The 26,403-nt window shown below is 39.5% G+C and overlaps 1 protein-coding gene across 15 annotated transcripts in view; it reads left to right on the top strand.

The window, feature by feature from the left end:
- Positions 1 to 4,162: 4,162 nt before the first annotated feature.
- Positions 4,163 to 26,403, top strand: part of LOC311040900 (uncharacterized protein) — a 61,038-nt gene continuing 38,797 nt past the window's right edge. For 10 of the 15 annotated variants that reach the window (XM_084051299.1, XM_084051302.1, XM_084051292.1 and 7 more), the window contains exons 1-5: positions 4,164 to 4,234; positions 14,608 to 14,708; positions 15,016 to 15,057; positions 18,818 to 18,922; positions 19,884 to 19,940. In XM_084051299.1, the coding sequence (XP_083907425.1) occupies positions 19,886 to 19,940 (55 nt within the window). In that variant the 5' untranslated portion in view covers positions 4,164 to 4,234; positions 14,608 to 14,708; positions 15,016 to 15,057; positions 18,818 to 18,922; positions 19,884 to 19,885. Of the gene's footprint in view, positions 4,235 to 14,607; positions 14,709 to 15,015; positions 15,058 to 18,817; positions 18,923 to 19,883; positions 19,941 to 26,403 lie in introns of all 15 variants that reach the window. The other 5 variants (XM_084051301.1, XM_084051300.1, XM_084051289.1 and 2 more) reach the window with 4 other exon arrangements.

Genomic DNA, 26,403 nt, shown 5'->3' with positions numbered 1-26,403 from the left:
AGTGGCGGAACAACTGAAAGCCGTCCGGTAGGCACGGCACGCTGCGCACGCACGCACGCACGCGCATCGCCCGTGCGTGTGTGCCCAGCCCGTGCGTGTGTGCCCAGTCACCAGCGCACAGGCTGGTGAATCTCTGGGAAAGTTGCTGAGAGGCGGATCACGCAAAGTGCGTCTAATTCTAATAAAATAAAGGTCCATGTAGGGTCCCGGGCCCGTAGGCGGCCGCCTACCGAGCCTACCCGGACGCTCCGCCACTGCTATAGGGTCTTATTACACGGCTTGGTTGAATGCTCGATTCTGATTGGTCAGTCATCGGTCATTATTTCTGGATAATGACCGATGATAATGACCGGTGAGACCGACGAGGAAACTGTGTAATCAGAGACTCAGAACACCTGCTCATATCAACCTGCGCTGCTTGATTTTATGCTTTATCCAACATGACAGCCATGTAAACAAACAACCAATGTAATTTACAACTAAACGTTGCTCTCAAGAATGTTTTTGAAAACATTTGAAGTGAGAAATAGACGATGCAATAACCGAAAAGTCATTCTATTTGATCCACTACACTTCCTTGTTTATCGTGGCGCAACAACGGGGGAATACCAAAACGCTCGCCCCAAAACATAGTTGCCCCGGGGCAAATCCGGTGGTATTACAGGCAAATCGGCAGTAAATAGAATGGGGGGCGAGTGTGTTTTGGGGCGAGTTTTTTTCCATTTCGTCATTTGTTTTTGCGAGGCGAACTTGTCCGCCCAGCCCAATACTTATGGAATACTTTCATTGCCGTAAGCAAGGAAATACTTCGTTTTGTTGTTACTTTTGGGTAAATGTATTTATGTATTTATTAAGTAGCCGTGTAATAAGCCGGTGGTTAATCGCCCTGTCGGGCTTTAAATTTCAATAATGACTACCTCCCCATGCATTATCCCTTGCATATATATGTTTGCCTGTGTGTGTCGGTATGTTTCTCTCATTGGTGTGTGTGTGTGTGTGTGTGTGTGTGTGTGTGTGTGTGTGTGTGTGTGTGATTGAGTAACTGAGTACCAGCTGGTGTGAATGGTGAATGCGTGGTGGCTGAGTATGACTGGCTGATTACTAGGTGGAGCCTGCTGATGATTGGCTCATGTGACCAGGCTGGGGACTATAAAGATGGCTGTCCTCAGTTGTTCTGATGTAGTCCTCCTAATCAAGTTCCCAGAGTTCCCAAACAACACTTTGTTCAGTTTTAGACTTGTGATACTGGGGTGCATTTCTCCTTTCCGACATGTCGCCTTTCCGACGTTGACTAACCCTATACCTAACCCTAACCCTAACCTTAACCGCACGCGGAAGCCACTAGTCGGAGTGGTGAGATGTCGGAATGGAAGGAGCACCCTGTGATACTGTATTGCATTGGGAATGTTGGGGTGGGTGACCTCTCTCTTTGTCATTTCAGTTTGTTCTATGTTTTGTTAGTTGAGAGTAGGATTTGTTTATTTTGGAAGTTATGGTCCCCACCCTGAGGTATTGTAAATGTGTTTTATTAATTGTAAAATAAATCCTGAACTCTTAGCATTTTAAACCTGTGTGGCCTGTCTGAATTGGGAACTGGGTAGGAGGGAGTCAATTTTTATGTTACACCTGGTGGTCACCAGGCCGGGGCGTAACACCCATTTAGAAATGAGGCTGATTCTAAAAACGCCTTCTAAATCCTACCCCACGTTTTCTGAAAATGTTGCTACAGTATACATCGTCTCTGTCGGGTGGAAACCTCACATTATGTCAAACTGTCACAGGATTCAAATTCAAAAATGGCAAAAGTAGCAGATCTACAAGTTTTGAGCTTGTAGATCTGCTACTTTTGTAGTATGATCAAGTAGGGCGTTAATTTAGGAAAAAGCACAAAGTTAAACTGCTGTCTGTATTTCTGTGGGGGAGGGAATGGGGGGGATTCCACAACTGACAATCAGGAATCACTGAGCAGTCACAGCTTGGTAAAGGCATAGTGTCAGCCTGCAGTAGTGAGGTGAATGGTGGAGCTGCTGCAGGTCTGTACACAGAGACACACATTTTAATCCTGAATGTGTGATGTATTGCATGATCACTTAAAAACAGTTGTGATGCTGTTCTTTTTTTTTCACTTCCTCCTTTGCTGATTGCTGGTGTCAATAAGACATTATTCATACCCATGCTGTCACTGATATCAAATGTTTGAAATGTTTCTTTACATTACAGTTTTATTTATAACTGTAATGTTTAGTTCTTGAATGACAGCTTTTAGAGTTGCGTTCGGGAACGCCAGCCTACTGCAGCAAAAAAACTGATGTGTCAATTGAAACATGTTTCAATCGATCAACATCACATAAATAAACGTGGCGTGCCGATAGTCGCAGAGCGGCACACCAGTTTTATGCTACTGTTAGCCGTGGCACACCACTGGAGGCAGCCTCCATCATGTCATGCAGCTATTAGTCGACAGAGATGTGCAAACTATGTATCAATTCGTGAACAAAATAAGACTTCCGTTTCTCTTTTTAATGCTAAAATGAGTGTGTTGTGTAGAGCAGGAACACTCAGCATCTATCAGTACACTGATACATGTTATGAACATCCATATTCTTAAATATACATGTTAATATAAATAAATATCTCACAGTGTGTCATGTCATGTGGGTCTATACAGTATCTATATGTAGAGTAACACGCCCCTCAGAACGCATCGAGGAAAGGCTTGGGCTACTTTGATGTAAAGGGCCATTAATTTACACATTCACTCCAGGGGGCCACATTGTGTATCTGCACTCAAACTAGGATATAATAATTATAACGGGTCATCATGTAAACTTGCATGTTTGGAATTGGAACAGCTGAAATCAATTGACCCACGGTCCGCATTAAGCGAAGGTGGGGCCCACATTGGTCCCAGGGCCACCAGTTGCCCATGTAGAATCTCTGTCTTCATGAGGTGAAAGTTTTCATATTTTTAACATACTGAAAATCATCTATGTAGTGTAATGTGAAATAATGTCTTCATAAAAACAATCAGTGTTTTAATGTCTCGTCACACTCGGTGCTTTATTGAGTCATTTCATCAAAGTTTCAGCAACACATTATTCTCAGGCTGGGGGTCAGAAGAATGTAATAGTTAATGATATTCAATCATATGACATGTGTTTTGATCACACGTGCAGTAAAACACATTCTGCTCTTACATACCCGTGTACAAGATGTAACGATAAATACAACCTTGAACATTTCAGATACACTGCAGGCTAGACTGCAATGGATGAAGCTTTGATTGACATTCATTAACCTTACATACCACCTGTATCATGTTAGAATAGGGACAAAACTTTAATTATATTTTTTTATATTCTTAAATTATGCCGGGAAAATATATTTTAAAAGATGAAAGTGTTGACTATTAAACCATGTAATGGGCCAACCTCCCACAGTTTAGATGTCAACTCCACAAAATGGCATATCTGATAGAGTTGACATCTGACGGAGTCTGACGGAGTTGACCAAATGTTTTTTTTTTTTCATTCCACAGCACAGTCGTAGTTAGTAATTTATTTTTCAAAGTTGCTTAGATTTCTACTAATGCTAATAGAATTACACATTTTAAAACATATTTTAACAAAGATGATATTAATAGTACATTCTTACACCCATGTTAGTAATTAATACACATGGTTAGTTTTTTTTAAACTAAATGTTTTTAAAAATTTATGAAGTTGTGAATCCTAGGGTGTTTTCTGGCAGAGTGCAAGTTTAGATGTAAAAAAAAAAGGAAACCAGACCAAAACATTGTATAAATCGTATGTAATTCATACATATAAATCCTTTAAGAATATATTTTCACCCGACATTTTTTAAATCAGTGTGTTAATAGGTAATTATTAGATTTTTTTTGGTATGACATGATTTGTCCTAATTCTCAAGAATGGGTGATATACATGTGGAACATCCATTACTATTGCTGTGTACCGTATATACATGTTGAGATGTTGTGTTTTTGACACAGAGCCATGTAAAGATGAATGTCTCAACAACCAAATGTATAAAAGTGTGTTTTTTATATTTCTCCCTGACACATAGTTTCCTGTTCAAACTCATTGACGTCACAGATGTTGTTCTAGTTGAGTTTGAGGAAGAGACAAACGCCCTCAGATGAACTCAGACACTTGACATCGATGGATGTGAAGAAGCAGCGTCTTTTCTTTCAACGTCTCCTCTTCTGATGAAGGTAAAACGTCTCTTTGAATGAAGGCTCTGGTGAATGTGTGAATTCACCATCCTATAGCAGGACAACATGTTTAAGTATTGTATGGTATTGCATTGCACAATATGAATGTAGGAAATGCTCATAAAAAGTTATATTATATTTATATTATAATACTTACAGACCAGATTAACAGGTTAAATCATACATGGGCAACTGGCGGCCCGGGGGCCACACGTAGCCCCCACCTTCACTTAATGCGGCCCGAAGGTTAATATCAGAATACTGATATATTATTGATTTCAGCTGTTACAATTCCAAACATGCAAACATGACCCGCTTTAATTACTTCAGTCTATATTAGCAGCTTAATGACTAGTACTAAAATTCTATTGTCTTTTTTATGTCCAATGTAGTTGTATTTAAGTTCATAAAGTTAGCGTAAGTATAACTACATGCATTTGAAATTAAATAAAAATGTTACTTTTCAGGATTAAAATTAAAAAATACAAAAAAAATAGCACAAATAGCGTAGCAAAACGCGTCGCACTGCGGCACGTTTTGAGCTTGTAGATCGGCTATTTTTGCTACTTTCGTGTGACACAGAATGGCGATACGGAGATGAGAGGTTTCTGCCTGACAGTATATGCAATGTGTCCCCCTGGAGTGAGTGTGGAAATATAGTGGCCCTCTCCATCATCACAGTTGCATCACCGCTGAGTTAAATGAAAGTCTGATATTCAAGGTGAAAACAAGGCTCCAGTCTGGCATGGTGTTTAACATGAACATAAGCTGTGTTGTGTAGCTGTGTGTCTCATGGTGTTTAACATGAACATAAGCTGTGTTGTGTTGTTGTGTGTCTCATGGTGTTTAACATGAACATAAGCTGTGTTGTGTAGCTGTGTGTCTCATGGTGTTTAACATGAACATAAGCTGTGTTGTGTAGCTGTGTGTCTCATGGTGTTTAACATGAACATAAGCTGTGTTGTGTTGCTTGCTGTGTGTCTCATAGTGTTTAATGAGACACACATTTTGAACGGACGTTCGAACCATCGTATTTAATTAATGAAACGATGGTTCGAACGTCGAACCATCGTTTTTAATCAATTCATTAACAAAACGATGGTTCGAACCATCGAAGGACGTTCGTTCGAACCATCGTGTTTATTTAATTAATAAAACGAACGTGCCTTTAACCAAGGTGCAATTCATTATAGAGCCGATATTGCATAGTCTATTGGTTTAAAAAAAAGTTGTTTCATAATGCCCGTAATGTATTTAAAGGATTTAATGATCAAACAAGACAAGATATTTCCTAAAGTTTAGGATTTATTGCTTAAGTCGTTCGTTACCAGAACCAGACAGTACAAACAATGCAGATCAATAGCCTCCCTTGAAAGCCTTCATTCATTTAACAGAAAAATAAAACGGGCGCATTAATTGTCACAGTGTCTTTTTTTTCCTCCAGACAACTCGCTCTCTTTTTGACCAATACAACATCTATCAATACGACAGACAATATTCTGCACAGGGCTGTTAGTTACATTAAACAACAACTATAAAACATAAGTATGGCATTGGTAGGGCGTGGCAGCTTGAAACAGTTAACAAACAACGACTTTTAAAATAAAATGTCTCACTCTCGTCACTCTCGTCTAGTGACGAACCAAAAAAAAAGTCTTGCCGAGACGGCCCTCACCTCTCTCCTATACTCTCTTCATGTTGTGTGCCAAGAACACTAGTTTGTCCACATTGTCAGGGAGGAGGCAGCTCCTGGTCTTATTAACTATATATCCTGCCTTGGAAAAGATGCGTTCCGATGCTGTGGAAGTGGCTTGGATACAAAGGCAGTGTTTTGCTGCCAATGAAAGTTTCGGGTAGCGGTCAGAATTCGCCTTCCACCACAGTTGCGGGCCGGACTTTATTTTGTTTGGCCCTGTCTTGAAGGTAACGCTCCATCTCTTTTTAACAGTTACAAGTTCACAACGCGTCGCCATCGCGACGCGTTGTCAGCTTGTAGATCAGTTATTTTGGCCATGTGACACGGTCGTACGACGGAGCATATAGCCTACTGGAATTCATTCCACTGCGCAAGCATTGATAGCTCAGCTGTGTTGATGAGACGGTGCCTCAAAGCGCTGCTACAGGGACTATTTAATGTCTCAGTCAAAAACTCTTCTCTTTACAGGGAAACGGATAATAGCGAAACATTTTTATTATGAAGTGCCCCACAATATGAATACATTTGGATGTGTTTTGTTGGTAACTGTTGTATAATCGCAATATTACTTAATTATGATTAATTATGACCCCTCCTCACCTCGACTCAACTCGCTGTGGAATCACTGGAGAGACACACTGTGCGTGCGTGACTTTCAAATGATAGTAAACACAACATAGTACTGTGATATTCTGATATATATCACATTCTGATATATATTTTTCAATAAAAATAAAAATAAAAATATATTTATATATATTTTTAAAAAGCGGACGTTCGAACTCATTAATTAAGATTCGAATGCCGACATAACGAACGAAGGTCCGCACCTTCGAACGTTTGGGTACAGCCCTAACATGAACATAAGCTGTGTTGTGTTGCTGTGTGTCTCATGGTGTTTAACATGAACATAAGCTGTGTTGTGTAGCTGTGTGTCTCATGGTGTTTAACATGAACATAAGATGTGTTGTGTTGCTGTGTGTCTCATGGTGTTTAACATGAACATAAGCTGTGTTGTGTAGCTGTGTGTCTCATGGTGTTTAACATGAACATAAGCTGTGTTGTGTAGCTGTGTGTCTCATGGTGTTTAACATGAACATAAGCTGTGTTGTGTAGTTGTGTCTCATGGTGTTTAACATGAACATAAGCTGTGTTGTGTAGCTGTGTGTCTCATGGTGTTTAACATGAACATAAGCTGTGTTGTGTTGCTGTGTTTCTCATGGTGTTTAACATGAACATAAGCTGTGTTGTGTAGTTGTGTGTCTCATGGTGTTTAACATGAACATAAGCTGTGTTGTGTAGTTGTGTGTCTCATGGTGTTTAACATGAACATAAGCTGTGTTGTGTAGTTGTGTGTCTCATGGTGTTTAACATGAACATAAGCTGTGTTGTGTAGTTGTGTGTCTCATGGTGTTTAACATGAACATAAGCTGTGTTGTGTAGCTGTGTGTCTCATGGTGTTTAACATGAACATAAGCTGTGTTGTGTAGCTGTGTGTCTCATGGTGTTTAACATGAACATAAGCTGTGTTGTGTAGTTGTGTTTCTCATAGTGTTTAACATGAACATAAGCTGTGTTGTGTAGTTGTGTGTCTCATGGTGTTTAACATGAACATAAGCTGTGTTGTGTAGTTGTGTGTCTCATGGTGTTTAACATGAACATAAGCTGTGTTGTGTAGCTGTGTGTCTCATGGTGTTTAACATGAACATAAGCTGTGTTGTGTTGCTGTGTGTCTCATGGTGTTTAACATGAACATAAGCTGTGTTGTGTAGTTGTGTGTCTCATGGTGTTTAACATGAACATAAGCTGTGTTGTGTAGTTGTGTGTCTCATGGTGTTTAACATGAACATAAGCTGTGTTGTGTTGTGTGTCTCATGGCGTTTTACTCAAGTACTGTACTTGTGTACCGTTTCAGGGGACGGCCCCAACCCACTTTTATTTTACCTCTGGGGTGGAATCTGCCAATGCTTTGATAATGCAAATGCGTGGATTCATGGTCTTGCGGATTTTTTCCAAGAATCCATGATTTGCATTGACAAAGCATTGGCAGATTCCGCCCCATAGGTAAAATAAAAGTGTGGTGGGGTCGTGCGACTCATGCCCTTAAGGTATCTTTTACTTTACTTGAGTATTTCAAATGTTCAGTACTTTTACTTCTAGAGTGCCACGCTATGAGCTTGTAGATCTGTAGCTTTTAAATCGTGAAAATGTGTGAAAATCTTTGAATATCTTTTTTTCTGTAGCGCACATTTTTAACTGTTACAACTTCTGGGGGGTCCCTGGAACAACATATTTTGTGATGGGGGGTCCGCGGCCAAAATTCATATAATTTAAGATTTGCTCAAATTTTCACGATTAAAAGAAAATAGCAGATCTACAAGCTCATAGCACGGGAGCAATAAGATATTTTTTTATAAAATATTTGACTATTTAAATATATACTATATTTAATACATAATATTTTTGTTGCTTCACCAGCAGCAGATGGCTTAGTTCCAGGCTTAAAATAATTAATATCAATATTTTGGGAAATCTCTATGGGAAAAAAATAATGCGGTTTCTATCTGTGGAACCACAAAATGGCCGCCACTACTATACCCTATATAGGCGTATCGGGGTTGTTTATGTCTGAGTCAGAGTGACGTGGCCGTGGTCCTGCCTATGTATGGGCGTATGAGGTTTGTTTATGGTTATGTCTGAGTCAGAGTGACGTGGTCGTGGTCCTGCTTATATATGGGCGTATGAGGTTTGTTTATGGTTATGTCTGAGTCTGAGTGACGTGGCCGTGGTCCTGCTTATATATGGGCGTATGAGGTTTGTTTATGGTTATGTCTGAGTCAGAGTGACGTGGCCGTGGTCCTGCTTATATATGGGCCTATGAGGTTTGTTTATGGTTATATCTGAGTCAGAGTGATGTGGCCATGGTCCGCCCGCCGGCCGTCCGGTCCTCTCATTAGTCGGATAATATATGATATATTATAATATGTATGAGTAGGTGAACCCCCACGTTGGGGACCCCCCACCCTGATAAGCACTTGGAATTGTACGAGTTGAGGCATTAAATTTTCGGTTCCATAGATAAATATTGCTCACAAGCTCACATTTGCAAGGCGTTGTGGGCTTGTAGATCTTGAAGATAAGAAAAAAAAAGCCTCTTTCTTATATTATTTGACAATTTGGCCGATTGACCAGCTTTTATAGTATCATTTAATTTGTTGATTAATTTTGATGCAGTAATGGTATTTTTCTTTTCTTTCTTTTTGAGGTACTAAAAAGGTCCTAAAATTGTCACTTCACTGTCATCTGGGGACCCCCCCGCCCCCCAAAATAAATCATGTAGGGATCCCCTTGGGGGTCCCGACCCACAGGTTGAGAACCACTGTTGTATAGTACCTACACATGACCGCCATCTTGTTTTGTCAGGGTGAAGTTTGCCGCTGTGCATGTCGACGCCATCTTGTTTTGACAAGTTGAAGTTAACGGTTGTGCGTGTGGGTAAATGTGGGAGTATGAAACATCCTCTGTTCTCATGAGAGCACAGGATGTGGTCACAAAGAAGGCTGTATGTCATGTCTAGCACTACTGAGAAATTACCTAACCACATGCCTTCCTCACCTTCCTCACTGCAACCACCATCTCTGCAGGCGTGGATGCTGATTTATATTGAGTGTGTAGAGTACTCAACAACAAGTCACACACACATCAACCAAGTTTTAACCCCTTCATCAGAAATACCTGATGAATGTCAGTTGGAAACATTGTACTCGCAATAAAATACTTTTTTGCTTTAAGTGAAGACAGTGTGCGTGATCACTATTCTTTCCTGTCTCATGCACTGGCTGCCTGCCCCTATACACACCTGTCCCAGTAGGCATGCAAAATGACCTTTTTTCATTTCAAGTCATACAGTTTGATTATTGGCTGATGATGAAACCATAACTGGCATAAGGACTCTGCAGATTACAGGGAGAGAGTTTGAATGACAGAAATCTGTTCACACACAGGGTATCAGAGCGGGTACATCATGCATCCTGTGCACGTTACAAAGCATCACACAATAGTCATCCGACCGACACATTTCCTGTGGGTGCTCGGCTTTCTCTTTGGGTGCTCGGGCTTCCCGGCACCCACAGGATTGGCACCAATGTCTGCAGGTCTCTGCACAAACATACACTGAACAGAGAGAATGTTCTGTTTTCTATGTCAACTGTATGAATGCAGAATGAGCATTTAAGGTATTGTGTCATATCACAATGTTACTTATAATCTGGTGAAAACATATGTGTAATCACTGCAATCAAAACGGCCTTCATGACAGTTACTCTGTGCATTAAATGTTTCTTTTTTTTTTGAGAGAGAGAGCAGATGGCTTCAGTTTAAAGTTAGCTCCATGTCCTAATCTTTGAAGCTGAATGTTATTGTATCTTGACAAAAAGGTCCTGGATCTGATCATTTACCAAATAGATTTTCTTTATCACTAAAGTACATTAAGAACTGGAATATAATTCATGTGATCTGACTGCAGCTTTGTCAGTGATGTGTCACTCATGTGTGAGTCCTGTTATTTCCTCATCAGAAAGTAATAATCTTTTGAGGCAGTGGGATTCACACTGGTCTCGAGGAAGACTAAGCTAGTAACTCCCATCATGATTACTTACATGGACTATGCAGATGACACTGCCCGAGTCTCTGACACAGCAGAGTATGTACTGTAAGGGAACTACTACTGGCAGTAGAAATGGAGTGCAGGAATATCTGCCTCAAGCCCTATGCCAAGGGCGTATCGTATGAGGTTTATATGGTTATGTCTGAGTCAGAGTGACATGGCCGTGGTCCTGCCTATATATATGGGCAGAGGTGGACAGAGGACTCGACCCCAGTACTTGAGTAAGAGTACTCCTGGTTAAATTTACTCCACTACAAGTAAAAGTAGCTCAGTCAAAATGTTACTCAAGTAAGAGTAAAAAAGTACTTGCTTAGAGTAAAAAAGTAGAAGTAAATTTCGTATTTTTCACTTCAATGAATTGCTGTAATTTTTACATGGCTTTTTTTTTTATCACAAGTCAAATTAGTGCAGCATTGGTTCAAAACGAGTAAACTAAATTAATATCTTCATAGCCTAGTGGTGCAGCCCAAAATAACCAAATAACCATAAAATATTACATTTAAATATATTGTTTTGAACAAACTAAAATGTATAAAACCTCGTCAATTCCAATGCAACAAAATAACTCCTCATCTAAGCCAGTGGTTCTCAACCTTTTCAGGCCGTGACCCCCCAAAATAATCATATTTGAACTGGGGACCCCCCACCCTGATAAGCACTTGGAATGTAGCAGTTGAGGCATAGCTGATCTACAAGCTCACAATGCCTCGCAAGGCGCAGGCGTTGTGAGTTTGTAGATCAGCTATTTTCTAATGTTTTGCCTCTGTCTTATATTATTTCTTATGTCTGAGTGACGTGACAGTGGTCCTGCCTATATATGGGCGTATGAGGTTTGTTTATGGTTATATCTAAGTCAGAGTGACATGGCCGCCGGCTGGCCGGCCCTCTCATAAGTTAATTCTAATGTTGGATATTATAATATGTACTGTATGAGTGGGTGAACTTCTTATCATTGCTGTATAGCAGTGATTCTCAACTTTTTCAGGCCGCGGCCTCCCAAAGTAATCATATTTGAACTGGGGACCCCCCAAAATAATCATATTTTAATTGGGGACCCCCCACCCTGATAAGCATTTGGAATTGTAGGAGTTGAGACATTACATTTTCGGTTCCACAGATACATATTGTGAAAATAGCAGATCTACTGTACAAGCTCATATTTGCAAGGCGTTGTGAGCTTCTAGATCTGCTTCTAAAAAAAAGCATCTTTCTTATACTGTTTGACAATTTGGCCGATTGACCAGTCTTTATAGTATAGTTTGTTGATTACTTTTGATGCAGTAATGGTGTTTTTCTTTGCTTTCTTTTTGAGGTACTAAAAAGGTATTAAAAGTCCTTAAATTGTCACTTCACTGTCATCTGGGGACCCCCCAAAGAAATCACGTGGGGACCCCCTGGGCCACTGGTTGAGAACCACTGTTGTATAGTACACGTGACAGTGATTATTAAGTGTTGAACATGTAGATTTGTAGACATATGCTCTGTAGACATTATGTGAAGGTTTAAATATTGTGAACATAATGAACATGAACAGTCTATGGAACAAAAACAATCAGTGTTTTAATGTCTCTTCACACTCTGCTTTATTGAGGCGTTCAATCAAAGTTTCAGCAACACGTCATTAGACGAAAACAGCTGATCTACACATTCACAATGTGTTGTGCGTACGATGCATTGTGAACTTGTAGATCAGCTTTTTTCCATGCATTGTGACATTCTCATAATATCACGTTTGTATAAATTGTATAAAGTATAAATCAGGCTTAAGACACACTAAACAGACACTTAGATCAAGGGTTCCAACTGTTCAGGCCCCGCAAAACAATCATATTTGAACTGGAGACCCTGCAAAACAATCATATTTGAACTGGAGACCCTGCAAAACAATCATATTTGAACTGGAGACCCTGCAAAACAATCATATTTGAACTGGAGACCCCCCAAAACAATCATACTTGAACTCAGGACCCCTCAAAATAATCATATTTGAGCTGGGGACACGTCAGAATAATCATATTTCTATCAAACAACACACTACAAGGTGTTGTTTGATTGATTGATTGAATACTTTATTAACAGTTTGCAAAAAAAACACAGAAAGTACAGTTCTATACAAAAGTATGCTAAAAGGATTAAACCCAAGAAAGCACTATGGCTTGTTTCCATTATGGTCCTGTGTATTCAATTCATCAAAACATCGAATGACAGACACAATACTATGCAAAAACATCATGAACAAGTAGTAATGAAAAAAACAAGTACAGAAACAGTTCGGGGGGGGGGCATTCCACATTTTGGTGTTATATTATAGCAGTAGAACAAATGTAACCCCTTGCTTCTAGATCTGGGGGTTACAAGGGTTTTGTGGAGCTCCCCCTGGTCTTGTGAATGTGGACGTCTTTGACGTGTTTGAAGTAGTTTGACAGATGCATAGGTGTCTTTGTGGTGTAGTGTATCTTGTAGACCAGGTCCATTGCAAGTAGCTGTACTCTGTCCTCTACTCTGAGCCATCCCACCCTAGCATGATGAGCAGGACTTAGATGAGTTGTAGATGTAAGGCCAAGCAGTAGCCTGACCAGTTTGTTTTGAGCCTTGTTTTTAAGGCCTTTGTGGTGCTATGGTACCATGAGCTGCATGCATAGTGTAAGTGACATTGGATGAGTGCTCCTGTTAGAGTCCTCAATGTATTCCTACTGACCAGTGAGGAGATCCTGTAAAGGCTCTTGTGAGCTTGTACATCAGCTATTTTAACTTTTTTATACAATATTTGACAATTTGGCCAATTTGGTATTAAAAAGGTCTTAAAGTCATTAAACTGTCACTTTATAAATGTGCAGATACCCTGTATACACTTGTCTATGTTGGTTTGTTTACTGTTGAGTGAGAAAACAATGTAGCACATTAAGATAATCATCTGGGGACCCCCAAAATAATTTGGGAACCACTGACTGTGTGTGTGTGTGTGTGTGTGTGTGTGTGTGTGTGTGTGTGTGTGTGTGTGTGTGTGTGTGTGTGTGTGTGTGTGTGTGTGTGTGTGTGTGTGCGTGCGTGCGTGCGTGCGTGCGTGCGTGCGTGCGTGCGCGCGCGCGTGTCCTTTGTCAGTTAATCGGTTCAGGAATATAAAAGAAGACATAATTATCACAGGTTGTTTTCCAATCAATAGTTTTTTGATGTGCACACTGTATAATGTTATTGAGGCATCTAAACAGTGACATGTATAGTTTCTGGCACCGTTGCCGGATTTTGTGAGAGATAAGCAACCAGGTCTAGGAAAACAAGCCCAAAAGAAGCAGCTAGGGCTCTAGGCTATTATGAGCACTTTAAACCTATGTACTGTATACAGTACATTGAAAATAGCCGATCTACAAGCTCACAACGCATCGCAATGGGACGTGTTGTAAGCTTGCAGATCTGCTATTTTCAAAAAATCTTGAAAAAAAAAGTGGAATATTTGGAATATTTTTGAAACATTCTAACAACACAAAACATTTTCAGATGGGGGTTAGGGGACAAATACATATTCATTTGGGGGTCCATGACATATTTAAGAACCACATGTTAAAATAATTAAAAAATGTAATTGTGAAGCAAGCCCAAATAAACAACTAAGCCCAAAAAAAACCCACAACTACCAATATTTGTAGGCACCTTCACAGAAACATAAGCCCAAAATCACTTATAATAAGATAAGCAAACATGGCAACACTGGTTTCTGTCTCGGCAGTATCACTTACTTTGTGCTCTTTAGATATACAGTGTACACATCGAAAAGCAACACAGCAGAAAACAATGTGTGATACAGTATGTCTTCTTTTATTTTCCTGGGTCGAGTATTTCACAAAGGTTGCAGTCGTTCAGAAATAGTGTTTGTTCTAAGCTGGTCCACCTAGCTTTCTTTGACTCCAATGTATTCCACGGAGCCAAACTGCAGAACTGCAAAATGACGTAGATGTCCGTACCTTCTTTTTATATACCTTGCCAAACACCAACTAATACAGAGGTTGTCAACAGGTCCTGATGTCCTGATTGGCTGGATGTTTCGTCTGGTCACCTCCAGACCCGTCCACAGTGCTGTCTCCACATATGCTTTGTGCTCATGAATATGTAAGAAGGTATGTTATGTCTCACACCTACACTATGTTACTGTCACACTGGCTTAAAGTAGGTACTGTCATAATACATAAACCAGTCATATAAAACATTATATTTAACATCATACACTATAACAATCACATTCACAAATCATTGTATTATACTCAGTCAGGACTGACTGATTCTGACATTTTTATAGACAAAATAAAGAATATGATACATATATTAATACATCTATGCTCAGCCTCACCAGGTGTCATCATATTGTTGTTCAATACTGATGAAGGTGAAGAAACGTTGTCTTCTCTTTCAATATTTCCTCTGCAGATGAAGATCAACTTTGACCTGATCTGGATGTAAATTCACCAGGTAAGAATCCTATATGGGAATATTAGAAATGTTTGATGAGTACATTATGACGTATTACATTGTATATTTTGACTGTAGAAGAGAATTATTTTTGAAAAATTCTGTATATACATTCAGTAATATAGAGTTTTTTATTGTTTTATTTTCAGTGCTGGCAAGATTGCAACAGCAGGTAACAATATAATACTAAACCTAATTTCCATTGGTGAGTCATGAGTCATGCATGAAGTGTCCCATGATGGTGAATGAAGTCATGTGGTTGTTTTACAGACAGACATGATACCATGTGATGAAGATAGATTTATTGTAGCCATAACTGGATTATGAGACGATGGGCCCCTGGCCACAGGCTTTCAAAGTGAATGTTTAGGCTAATCCTTCAGGTTGCAGTAGGACTTGTGTCTGTGTCATTGACCAAGCCCTTTGACAAGAAATATAAATGTAATAACCATGACAATTCATGCAAAGGCTTTTCTTGTGCCTCTTGGGCCCCTTTCGGCCGAGGCCCAGTATAGGCCCATTCAGAAACCCACCCCGGAATGGAGCGAATGGAGAGGGAGAGACTCAATCTCCTTGTATGACATCACTTCATTGTGTTTATGAATGCATTGATTCCTGATGGCTTTGAAGTCATCAACATTCACGCCTTTGTATTTGTCTGAAGCAGCTAGGGGTCATCAATGTGTCCGTGGCAAGACTCGTCCATGTCTTTTTTTAAACATAAAAAAGTAATGAATACATTATTAAACATTTAATTTAATTCATTATAATGTTCTTATTTTGTTCAGGTAATGTGTGATGAAAGCACTGACTGTGCTGATAAGAGCCAATTAGTCTCATGTTTTCTTCAGAATAGATAGGCCACAGATTTAATTAATGCAGAAATATTGCAAAACAAAAATGTTCCATCACAAACCGGCATGGTGATGACCCCTGAAGAGGTGTTTCATATCTCTTTTTATTCTATTGCTTCTTATAAAACAGAAAAAATGGTTTAGTCTCAAGGACTATGTCACTCCTCCATTTAGTTATTTTCCCAATTTACACATTTTAATTTTTCCATGTACCGTCGGAGCTCTGTGGTGGGTAGAAAATTAATATAAGCCAATGAGATGTTCAAAATATAGACATGATGAACAAAGTCAGTCAGGATTGGGATAAGAATTGTCCTCTTCAAGGTCGAGGAAATGAAATGCGCTGTGTTAACATTATGGGTAATCCATTAAAGTGGAAAATGAAATGTGAAACACATCAACTATCAAGAAGACAAAGACACTCCATACATTAGGAAACATATTTTTTTTTAAATCAATATCGTCTCCAGTTAATGTAGGATAATTTTAAAAGTAGGCTAACATATCATATCCTCTCATAGGGAATGCATTGGCAGCTGCAGTTCATCGTTCTAATGGACCTCGAGTAGCGGCGCTGTCTCAAAATTGGGCATGAAATTTGTAGTTCCCGTGTGTCTCTATACCGGATCGGCTGTCACATCACAACATGGCCGCCATTGCACACACTACATCTCCCAGAATGCCTCACCACTCTCACAAAGCTTGACAAACATGACATTCAGGAAAGAACATTGATGAACAAGAGCAGCTCATATGTATGTAGAACACACTCCTTTAATCACTTAAACCCTATACTTAGTTGACTGCAGTCCCCCAGGGGTCTATACTACTGCCAAATCTCTCTGCTGAAAATAGCTGATCTACAAGCTCATAACACATTCCAATGTGACTCGTTGTGAGATTGTAGATTGTGTTTTTGGCAGAATGTTGGCCTATTATTATAACATGAAGATTATAAAACATAAAATGGAGACAAAACTGTCTTTATGTACCAAAAAAAAAAACAAATCTTTAAAAAACTGTCTTTATGTGTTGAACACCAGTTGCTCCATGTGGGTTTGGGAGTCAGACTCATTAGTGTGAAGTCCTGAAAAAAGTTCTGTCAAATCTAATCAATCTAATCGTCTTTTAATCATCCACACTTAACATTAAGCTGATCTGCTATGGGAATGTAGCACCTGTCTACCACGCACACACACACACACACACACACACACACACACACACACACACACACACACACACACACACACACACACACACACACACACACACACACACACACACACACACACACAAAGTTTCAGCACTAAAGTTTAACTTCTTAATTTATCCAAAGCACAAATAACACCATTGCTGATGGTCAGTCTTTCCCACACAACAGTTCAAATGCAACATTGAAGCTACCAGAAAGCCTATCGTGGGTGAGCATCACAAAACCTAACATCTGGATTTGATTGGCCAACAAATGTTGCATTAAATGTCACAAACTTCACATCTAGGTTTGATTGGCCAGGCTTTGTGTGACATAGTGCTATGATGGGCACTACTCGATCTTAACCTGGGGAGGTTATTTAATGGTTGTATATAGGGCTGGTTTAGTAGCATTATGCTGGGGAGGTTATTGAAATGATTGTATATAGGGCTGGTTTAGCATTATGCTGGGGTGGATATTTAAATGATTGTATATAGGGCTGGTTTAGTAGCATTATGCTGGGGAGGTTATTTAAATGATTGTATATAGGGCTGGTTTAGTAGCATTATGCTTGTCATTCACTCTTCACTAAGGGAATATTATGTCTGATTAGTACATGTGGTATTATGAGTGTTGAGTGTATGAAAGTATGAAATAATTGTATAGATTAATGGTGAATGATTTGTAAAAATCGACAGACAGATCAATGTTTGAACAGTATTGTTTTACATATATACAACCATGAAAGATAATGGTGATGAAGTATTTTAAAATGTATATTTGAAACATCACATGGATGCACCTGGGACGTATCATCAGTGTTGTAGCCTGGGGTCATCGGGTGTTTCGGGTCTCGCAACAACATACACCCTCGCCCTGGTGACCCAGCCGGGGTTGATCAAGCCCCCGACTTATGTCCCAGTAGCTACCCACGGTCAGTCCTCTTAGGGAAAGACAGGGCCACTCAGTCCGCCTCTCCGGAAATACTCTGCCGGGACTGGGGGAGGCTCTGGCACGTGGAGGGACTAGGCTCTGTGGAAGGCCTCCTGGCCGGGCTCCTCCTTCGTCTCACCAGGTCCAGGACCTGAGCGCTGCACCAGACTCCCCCCGATCCAAACATTTCCTATCTGTACTGTATATTCATAATGTTTCAGGAGTAGGTGAGCATATCATTGAATTTATGATATTGTTTTAATATGAATGTATGAAAGTATACAAATATGAACAAGTCACTTAACCTGTAACTGCTCCCTGGGCGCTCTTAAAAACTGAAGGGGAATTTCCTGACATCCTGATTGGCCGTTTTTTCATCCTGTCCTGTTAGTGCTGTGTCTACTTAAACTCTCCTGTGTAATTAGTTCCATGTCTGCCTGCTTGTCCTGCACTTGAGTGCTACTTCACACTCATATCCTGAAAGTGTTGTGAGCTTGTAGATCAGCTATTTTCCATGCATTGTGTTATCGTCATAATATGACGATTGACAAAGATAAATCAGCCTTAAGACACATTAAACAGCCGTGTGTGTGTGTGTGTGTGTGTGTGTGTGTGTGTGTGTGTGTGTGTGTGTGTGTGTGTGTGTGCGTGCGTGCGTGCGTGCGTGCGTGCGTGCGTGCGTGCGTGCGTGCGTGCGTGCGTGCGTGCGTGCGTGCGTGCGTGCGTGCGTGCGTGCGTGCGTGCGCACGCTCTTCCTCCCAAACACCAACTAATACAGAGGTTGTCCTGACATCCTGATTGGCTGTTTTTTCATCGAGTTGCCTCCAGACCCGCCCACAGTACTGACCCCTCCTGTGTTTAGTGCTCATGAATATGTAAGCAGGTATGTGATGTCTCTCACCTATGCTATGTTACTGTCACACCGACTTAAAGAGCAGGGGTCATCACTATGTCCTTTATTATCAATAAATAATAATGCAGTGTATCTGAAACTATATTTTTTTCATTATAATGTTCTCATTGTGTTCATGTAATGTGCGCTGAAAGCACTGACGGTACTGATAGGACCCAATTATTGAACTCCCAAACATGGTATAGTCTTTAACCATGCTGCATTGATACCTGTATAACTTCAGGTTTATAGGACACTGATTTAATTAATGCAGAAATACTATCATTTTAAGATGTGTATCACATTGGCACAGACACTATGGCACATCAGGAGTCCACTGGTATACATTTAGTCTAGGTCTGTGTATCTGGTTATTGACCGCTCATTATTATTGTCTGTGGCAAATATAACATCTGACAAAAATATTCATCACAAGCCGGCATGGTGATGAACCCAGTAGAGTCTGCTACAGTATGTTCTGTAATAAATCATAAACCACTCAGTCATGTAAAACAATACAATATTAACAACATAATCACATTATGACACACTATGGATGTAGAACATCCATGACGTACATTGTTGATGATAACAAGCATTAAAACATGAATGTCTTCACTGTGTATTGACTGTGCTTCACTCCACTATGTTTTATCCACAACACACTGGATGTAGAAAATACAGCATATATACCAGTATAGAGTTTCTATTGTTATGTTTAAAATCCTCTATTAAACTGTTATTTCATGACAGCAGTGGATATAATACCTTAAATCAATACAGATCGTAGTCACCTACTCTTATACTTGGACTGTATAATTGTCATTATAGTAATGACAGTGATTCAGTGAATTAAATACATTGGATATGTGCATGCTCATCACTAGATCACTTCTAACAACTGTGTCCCTTATGGGTCAAACTCTATATAATGTATTGTCTTTGTTTTCAGTGATGGACAGATTGAAACACCAGGTAACAACAGATGTTACTGAAGGTCATTCCATTGGTGAGTCATGCATGACGTCTCAGAGCTGTTTGACAGATACACATTTACTTTATTAAGTGAACAAAACAGCCTCACCTCCCCAGGAGTGAAACACACCATTTCACACAACATTCTTAATTTATTAACAACAATCCATGTTTCAACTGTACCTAAAAATAAATGTCCATTTTTTTCTAATTGAGTCTTTGTTAGTTGATGTGGTTCATGTACACCATCTAGTGGACTCATTGTACAACTACACCACCTGATGTGTGATTTCTCTGCTGTAGTTTTAAACTGATTCATCATCTCAGAAGTGGACTGACCACTAGGTGAAGAACATGTTAATACAGACTGAATGTAGTAAATAAAGCGCTTATTCCCAGTAGGATATAGAGTTTAAATTATTCCAAGTTGTTAAGGTTCTTTGTTAAATTGTTAAACCGTTCTGTCCTTCATGACAGTGGATATAATAATTGTGTTTTATTATAGTTGTATTAAATGCAGTTCTAAAGTTTTGCCTTGTGTGCCACTTGTGATAATACAGTATATGACCTGCAGAGAAGATTATGACACATTATCCAGATATGTATCCATTTCCTTTCCATTTCTTTGATGGAGATGTATTGATTGTTGTTTTGTTGTGCTGTAACTGACATAGGATGTGCATGTGACAACAATTATAGACCTACTATTTACAATGTATGCATTTAACACAGTGACACATGTTTATTGAACTCTAGTGAATAATACACAGGTAAATATTTACAATAATACAGTGCAGAGAGAACCATATATGGCCTCAAAGAGACTAGGATACCAGGGGCCTGTTTCACGAAACCTAGATAGCAGATTAACCCGGGATTTATTAACTATCCTGGATGAATTTATCTTGGTTTATCCATGAATCATTTTCATGAAAGCCAAGTTATCTAACCGGATTAACTTAGACAGTTATCCTGGATATGTTTATCCATGACTTGGTTTCATGAAAGCAATGCTACATTAGTTACCATGGAGATTTAGCTGGTCCAGAGCAGGCTAACAGCCAGGTTTAACTAATCCTATTGACTTTACTGTTCATTAAGCAGTTAATCTGATCACAAAACAATGTTTTTTTCCATACTTCTTATGTGTTTATGTTGCCCTATTTTTATTAGTCTGCATTGAAACATCATATAGGCCCGCATTGTCATTAAAGGACTACTTAAGCCTTATATACTTCATTATACATCTAACTAAAATATATACAGTACAGTAGGCTGCACAACCTCATCATGATAGCTTATGAGCTTGTAGATCGCCTATTTTCGCTATAAAAAGAACATTTTGAATAATAAAAAAAATGCATTATGGCATTATAATTTTGTATACACATTTATTTGTGAAGTCTGACTATGATAGACCATAGTTTACCGCTTATAGGTGATCTATTTTGCTAGGCCTAGGCCTATTAGTGGAATAAATAACTGCTTGCCACAGGAATATCTATCAATGAGTCATTATACCAGTGAGATTTATGGATTAACTCCTGTCAGATTAGTTCCTGGACTATATGGATCCTTCTATCCTTTATTGGATTACCTTTGTTCGTATGGATTGATTCATGAACATGTGGAGACGCAAATGCGTGCGCGTACAATAAGTACAATATTGAGCGTCACAGAGATATCACTTGAATTTAATTTTGTAGGCTACTGTGCACGTCGGAGTGATCTATTCAAAAATATTTATACAAAACTAGAATTGATTTTCAGAGCTTGATCATTTGTCCTTTTATTTTTCAAATTATGCAATTCAATATATAGGAAACATAATAGTTTAATCTGAACCACTTAAACCCTCAATAAGTCAAACACACCACGCTGTTTTTTTCACTACAGTCTACACCTACAGCCAATCTAGGTGTCGCAACACGACACATGTAAGCTTGTAGATCGGCTATTTTTGGTGAATGTGGTGAATAGGTTTGCTAGGGTTCAAGTTGTTAAGGAGAATCAATTATAGGCCTACATCCTGTTTATTTTGTATTTGTTGTACAAAATGAATACTTTACTAATGTTACTCCATGCCTTCGGCCTCGCAGAGCCAAAAATAGCCGGTTTATTGTGTAAAAAATATATATGTTTTTTTTTTCAATTACCCGAATTACCCTCAGTTAAAAATCGCTATAATGATAGAAAGCTTTAAATGATTATTTTTTCATTATTATCATTACAAACTAATAAATGAACCCTTGAGGTAAAAACAAAAAAAGTTGTCCTTTAAGCCGATCTACCACACAAGTGGACTTGAGTTCAAAGTGACCCTTTTTCCTGCGATTTCATTGGCCACTGTCTCCCCTTGGGGACTCCACACACTCTAACACCATCTCCCCCGCTCATCAGAAACCATTTTCTTTTAGATATCAATTAGCACTTCAATCCCATTCAGACCTCACAGGTAGGCTATGCTTCATTTAGCTTTGGCCTACAGGCAGAAAATGTAATCTAATATAGGCTATAACTGGGAACGTGTGTCTGAGAGGAAAATATTCCCAGAAACCTGGCCAGTGGCTATACCCACGTCATTAGATACCTGCAGTTCAGACGCTTTTACGTTGTAAAAAATAATTCACTTGTAGCGACACAGTAAACAATGTTTCCTTACATAGATTAACATTTCAAAGTTACATTTATGCCTGCTGTCTGCAGCCAGCATCTGTCTCAATGTGCACAGATGCATATCTCATTGAAGAGCATAAACACTAAACAGCTGATCTATACATTCAAAGTGTGTTTGTCAGTGCCTGACAAACCTTTGGACTTTGACAATGTTCGTCACCTTGGACATTTATTTCCCTGGTTTAGGTTTTAGTTTTGTTTTCCTGATTTACTTTTACTACTGTAACTGTGTTTAGTATGTTCAACTTCTGTGTGTAGGTCTGAGTCCTGTTAGTCTGTTAATTCCACAGGTGTTTGTTGAGCATCTTATTTTGTAGTAATGTTTTTACCTGTTACCGGTGTTGTCTCATCCCACTGATTAATGGTTCTTGTTCACCTGTGTTCTGTTAGTCTCGTCCAATCCTGTGTTGATTGTACTTTGAGTTCAGCTGTGTCCTGTTAGTGCTGCGTCTACTTTATAAACTCCCCTTTGTAATTAGTTCCATGTCTGCCTGCTCGTCCTGCATTTGGGTCCTACTTCACACTCATATCCTGGCATTGTTGTGCATACGATGCGTTGTGAGCTTGTAGATCAGCTATTTTCCATGCATTGTGACATTGTCATAATATGACGATTGACAAAGTATAAATCAGGCTTAAGACACATTAAACAGCCACTTATTGTCTGTATGTGTGTGTGTGTGTGTGTGTGTGTGTGTGTGTGTGTGTGTGTGTGTGTGTGTGTGTGTGTGTGTGTGTGTGTGTGTGTGTGTGTGTGTGTGCGTGCGTGCGTGCGTGCGTGCGTGCGTGCGTGCGTGCGTGCGTGCGCGCGCGCGCGCGCCTGCGTGTGTGCTCTTCCTCCCAAACAGGTTGTCAACAGGTCATGACCTCCTGATTGGCTGGATGTTTCGTCTATAGTCACCTCCAGACCCGCCCACAGTACTGTCTCCACCTATCACGTGTGTCATGTGCTTTGTGCTCATGAATATGTAAGCAGGTATGTGATGTCTCACACCTACACTGTTAATGTCACACCGGCTTAAAGAGTGTTCAAAGAGTGTTTTAATGTAGGCTACATTAAATCATACACGGATTCATACATCATACAATCATACGTTCACTCCATTATGACATCACTTCATTATGTTCATGAATACATTGAATCCTGATGGCTTTGAACTCATCAACATTCACACCTTTGTATTTGTCTGAAGCAGACAGGGGTCATCAATGTGTCTGTGGCAAGACTTATCCATGTCTTTTTTTAAACATAAAAATAATGAAACATTTACTTTTATTCATTATGATGTTCTTATTGTGTTCAGGTAATGTGTGATGACTGTACTGATAAGAGCCAATTAGTCTCATGTTTTCTTCAGAATAGAGAGAGGCCACAGATTTAATTAATGCAGAAATATTGCAAAACAAAAATGTTGCATCACAAACCGGCATGGTGATGACCTCTGAAGAGGTGTTTCATATCTCTTCTTATTCTATTGCTTTTTATTCTACTTTAACAGTTTGTTTTGGGAGTTCTAGTAAAATATTAAATGAAATAAACCATTAATCAGTGAATTACTTAAACCCTCCTCTCATCTGTGTGTGTGTGTGTGTGTGTGTGTGTGTGTGTGTGTGTGTGTGTGTGTGTGTGTGTGTGTGTGTGTGTGTGTGTGTGTGTGTGTGTGTGTGTGTGTGTGTGTGTGTGTGTGTGTGTGTGTGTGTGTGTGTGTGTGTGTGCGTGCGCGCGCGCTGGTAGAGAGGTGCAGGTGAATTCCCATAGTTATATAGAGACACACAGGGAGTACAAATTTCACGCCCACTATTGAGGCAGTGCACCCACGCGAGGTCCGTTAGAACGATGTACTGCAGCTGTCAATACGATCTCTATGAGAGGCATCGTAAAATACCGTCATTTCACTGGTTAACTACTGAGGCTGTAGCGCTTTTTTTTGTAATATACTCCATCAGTGTGTCAACAGTTCTATTATCTGAAATCTAAAGTTCAAGTGGTCGCATGGTATATACATCACGGACGCATCCCTTGAGGTTTTCAATTCCCAGATCTCATGTATAATTTTTATAGGCTATTTATTTTGGACAATTATCCAAACAGCTTCTTGCAAGACTATTTGTATATTAATACTAACCTGGAAAATTCACTAAGTAGTTGAAAATGTCGGGATGTGTCACTCCTCCATTTAGTTGGGTTATTTCCCCAATTCAGGCAAGTTAATACAACAACGGTAAACCCACACGTTAAAATTTTTCCATGTACCGTCGGAGCTCCGCAGTAGGTAGAAAATGTATATAATCCTATGACATGTTCAAAATATAGACATGATCAAAGTCAGTCAGGATAGGGATGAGAATTCTCCTCTTCAAGGTAGGCGCTCGTAAAGTGATTTCACTGAAATGAGACTACTTGCCCTCTGCTGTGTTAACATTATGGATAACCCATTCAAGTGACAAACTAAATGTCACTTGAATGGGTTATCCATAATGTACAAACAAACTATTGAGAAAACAAGAAGATATTTGCTGATAAAGACACTCTATACATTTGGAAACATATATTTATTCAACTCTATATCGTCTCCAGTTCATGTAGGATCATTTTAAAAGTAGGTTAACTCTCATAGTATTCTCATAGAGAATGCATTGACAGCTGCAGTACATCGTTCCAAAGATTGTTAATATAGGAAGATTACACATTCTCCATTGGAGCCACTAGAGGCGAAGTAGTACACAAATCCTACAAATAGTCTCCTAAGTATAGGCGTGGTTGTCTTCTCCCCCGACCATCCTACCACCCTCCCCCTCCCCTCTCCCTGGCTGACAACGTCATATGGATGTGTATTTGTGTATTTTCTTCATTAAAGAAAATAAATGCTTTACATGTTTGAAAGTAAACTGTTATTGGAAAAGATGCTTTTAAGAAACCTATGAAATTCCCCCAACAAACACACACGTATTATTCAGTCTCATGCTAGATGTGCTCCTGTTTCTGCTCAACATTGTAACAGTTCCTTTTATAGGTATATATTTTACCACTATAGACTATAATGTGTTTAGCATGAATGTTATGTTTAGCAAGATGTCATGATTCCCAAATCATACCCCATCAACCAAGACAGTTTATGAAAAATTATATTATTGAGCATTGGAACAAAACATTTATTTAATTTTTGAAATGTCCATAATGATTTCACGTAGGCCTATTACATTCACATATAGAATCTCAGTTGATCAGTTTTTAGAACATCTTCAGACCATAAGTTAATAGTTAAAATCTAATATAATAATAAAATATAATATAAGGGACAGAGCCCTCTATGTCTCGTCCGTCAGACTGCATATGGACCGAGATGGACCCTTCAGATATCTTCCCAAATCTCGCGAGAGTGTGTTGCTGGGATAGAGAAAAGTCGATAACAAAGTTGATTTTCTCCTAATTTGTGTCACAAAAAAAAAAAACATTTTAGTATGAAAATCGTGTTCACGTTCACTTTTCCATTGGAATCAATAGACTCCAACTTGCTTCCTGTCTCCTAAAAAGGTGTCCACCTACGTCACACAGAAACGGGAAGTAAACCGGAGAATGCGATTATTGCTATTTTCCTCTTGGATCGTTCTAACGGACCTTGCGTGGGTACACTGTTTAGTAAAACTTAAGCTCCTCTCTTACACTCTGCTCCACTGCCCAAGTCCCACCTCCCCGAGTTGTGATTGTCATGCAGGCATGTAGGAGCTCGGCCAATCAGAGGCAGTAACGTAGGACGCGCAGCTGGTCAGTCACAACGCGGGGAGGCGGAGCAGAGTGTAAGAGAGGAGTAGAGTGTAAG

The sequence above is a fragment of the Gymnoscopelus microlampas genome, assembly GCF_963454915.1.
Source record: "Gymnoscopelus microlampas genome assembly, chromosome: 24".
NCBI lineage: Eukaryota > Metazoa > Chordata > Actinopteri > Myctophiformes > Myctophidae > Gymnoscopelus > Gymnoscopelus microlampas.
The sequence above is the reverse complement of the archived record's forward strand: the minus strand, read 5'-3'. Positions and strand labels throughout refer to the sequence as shown.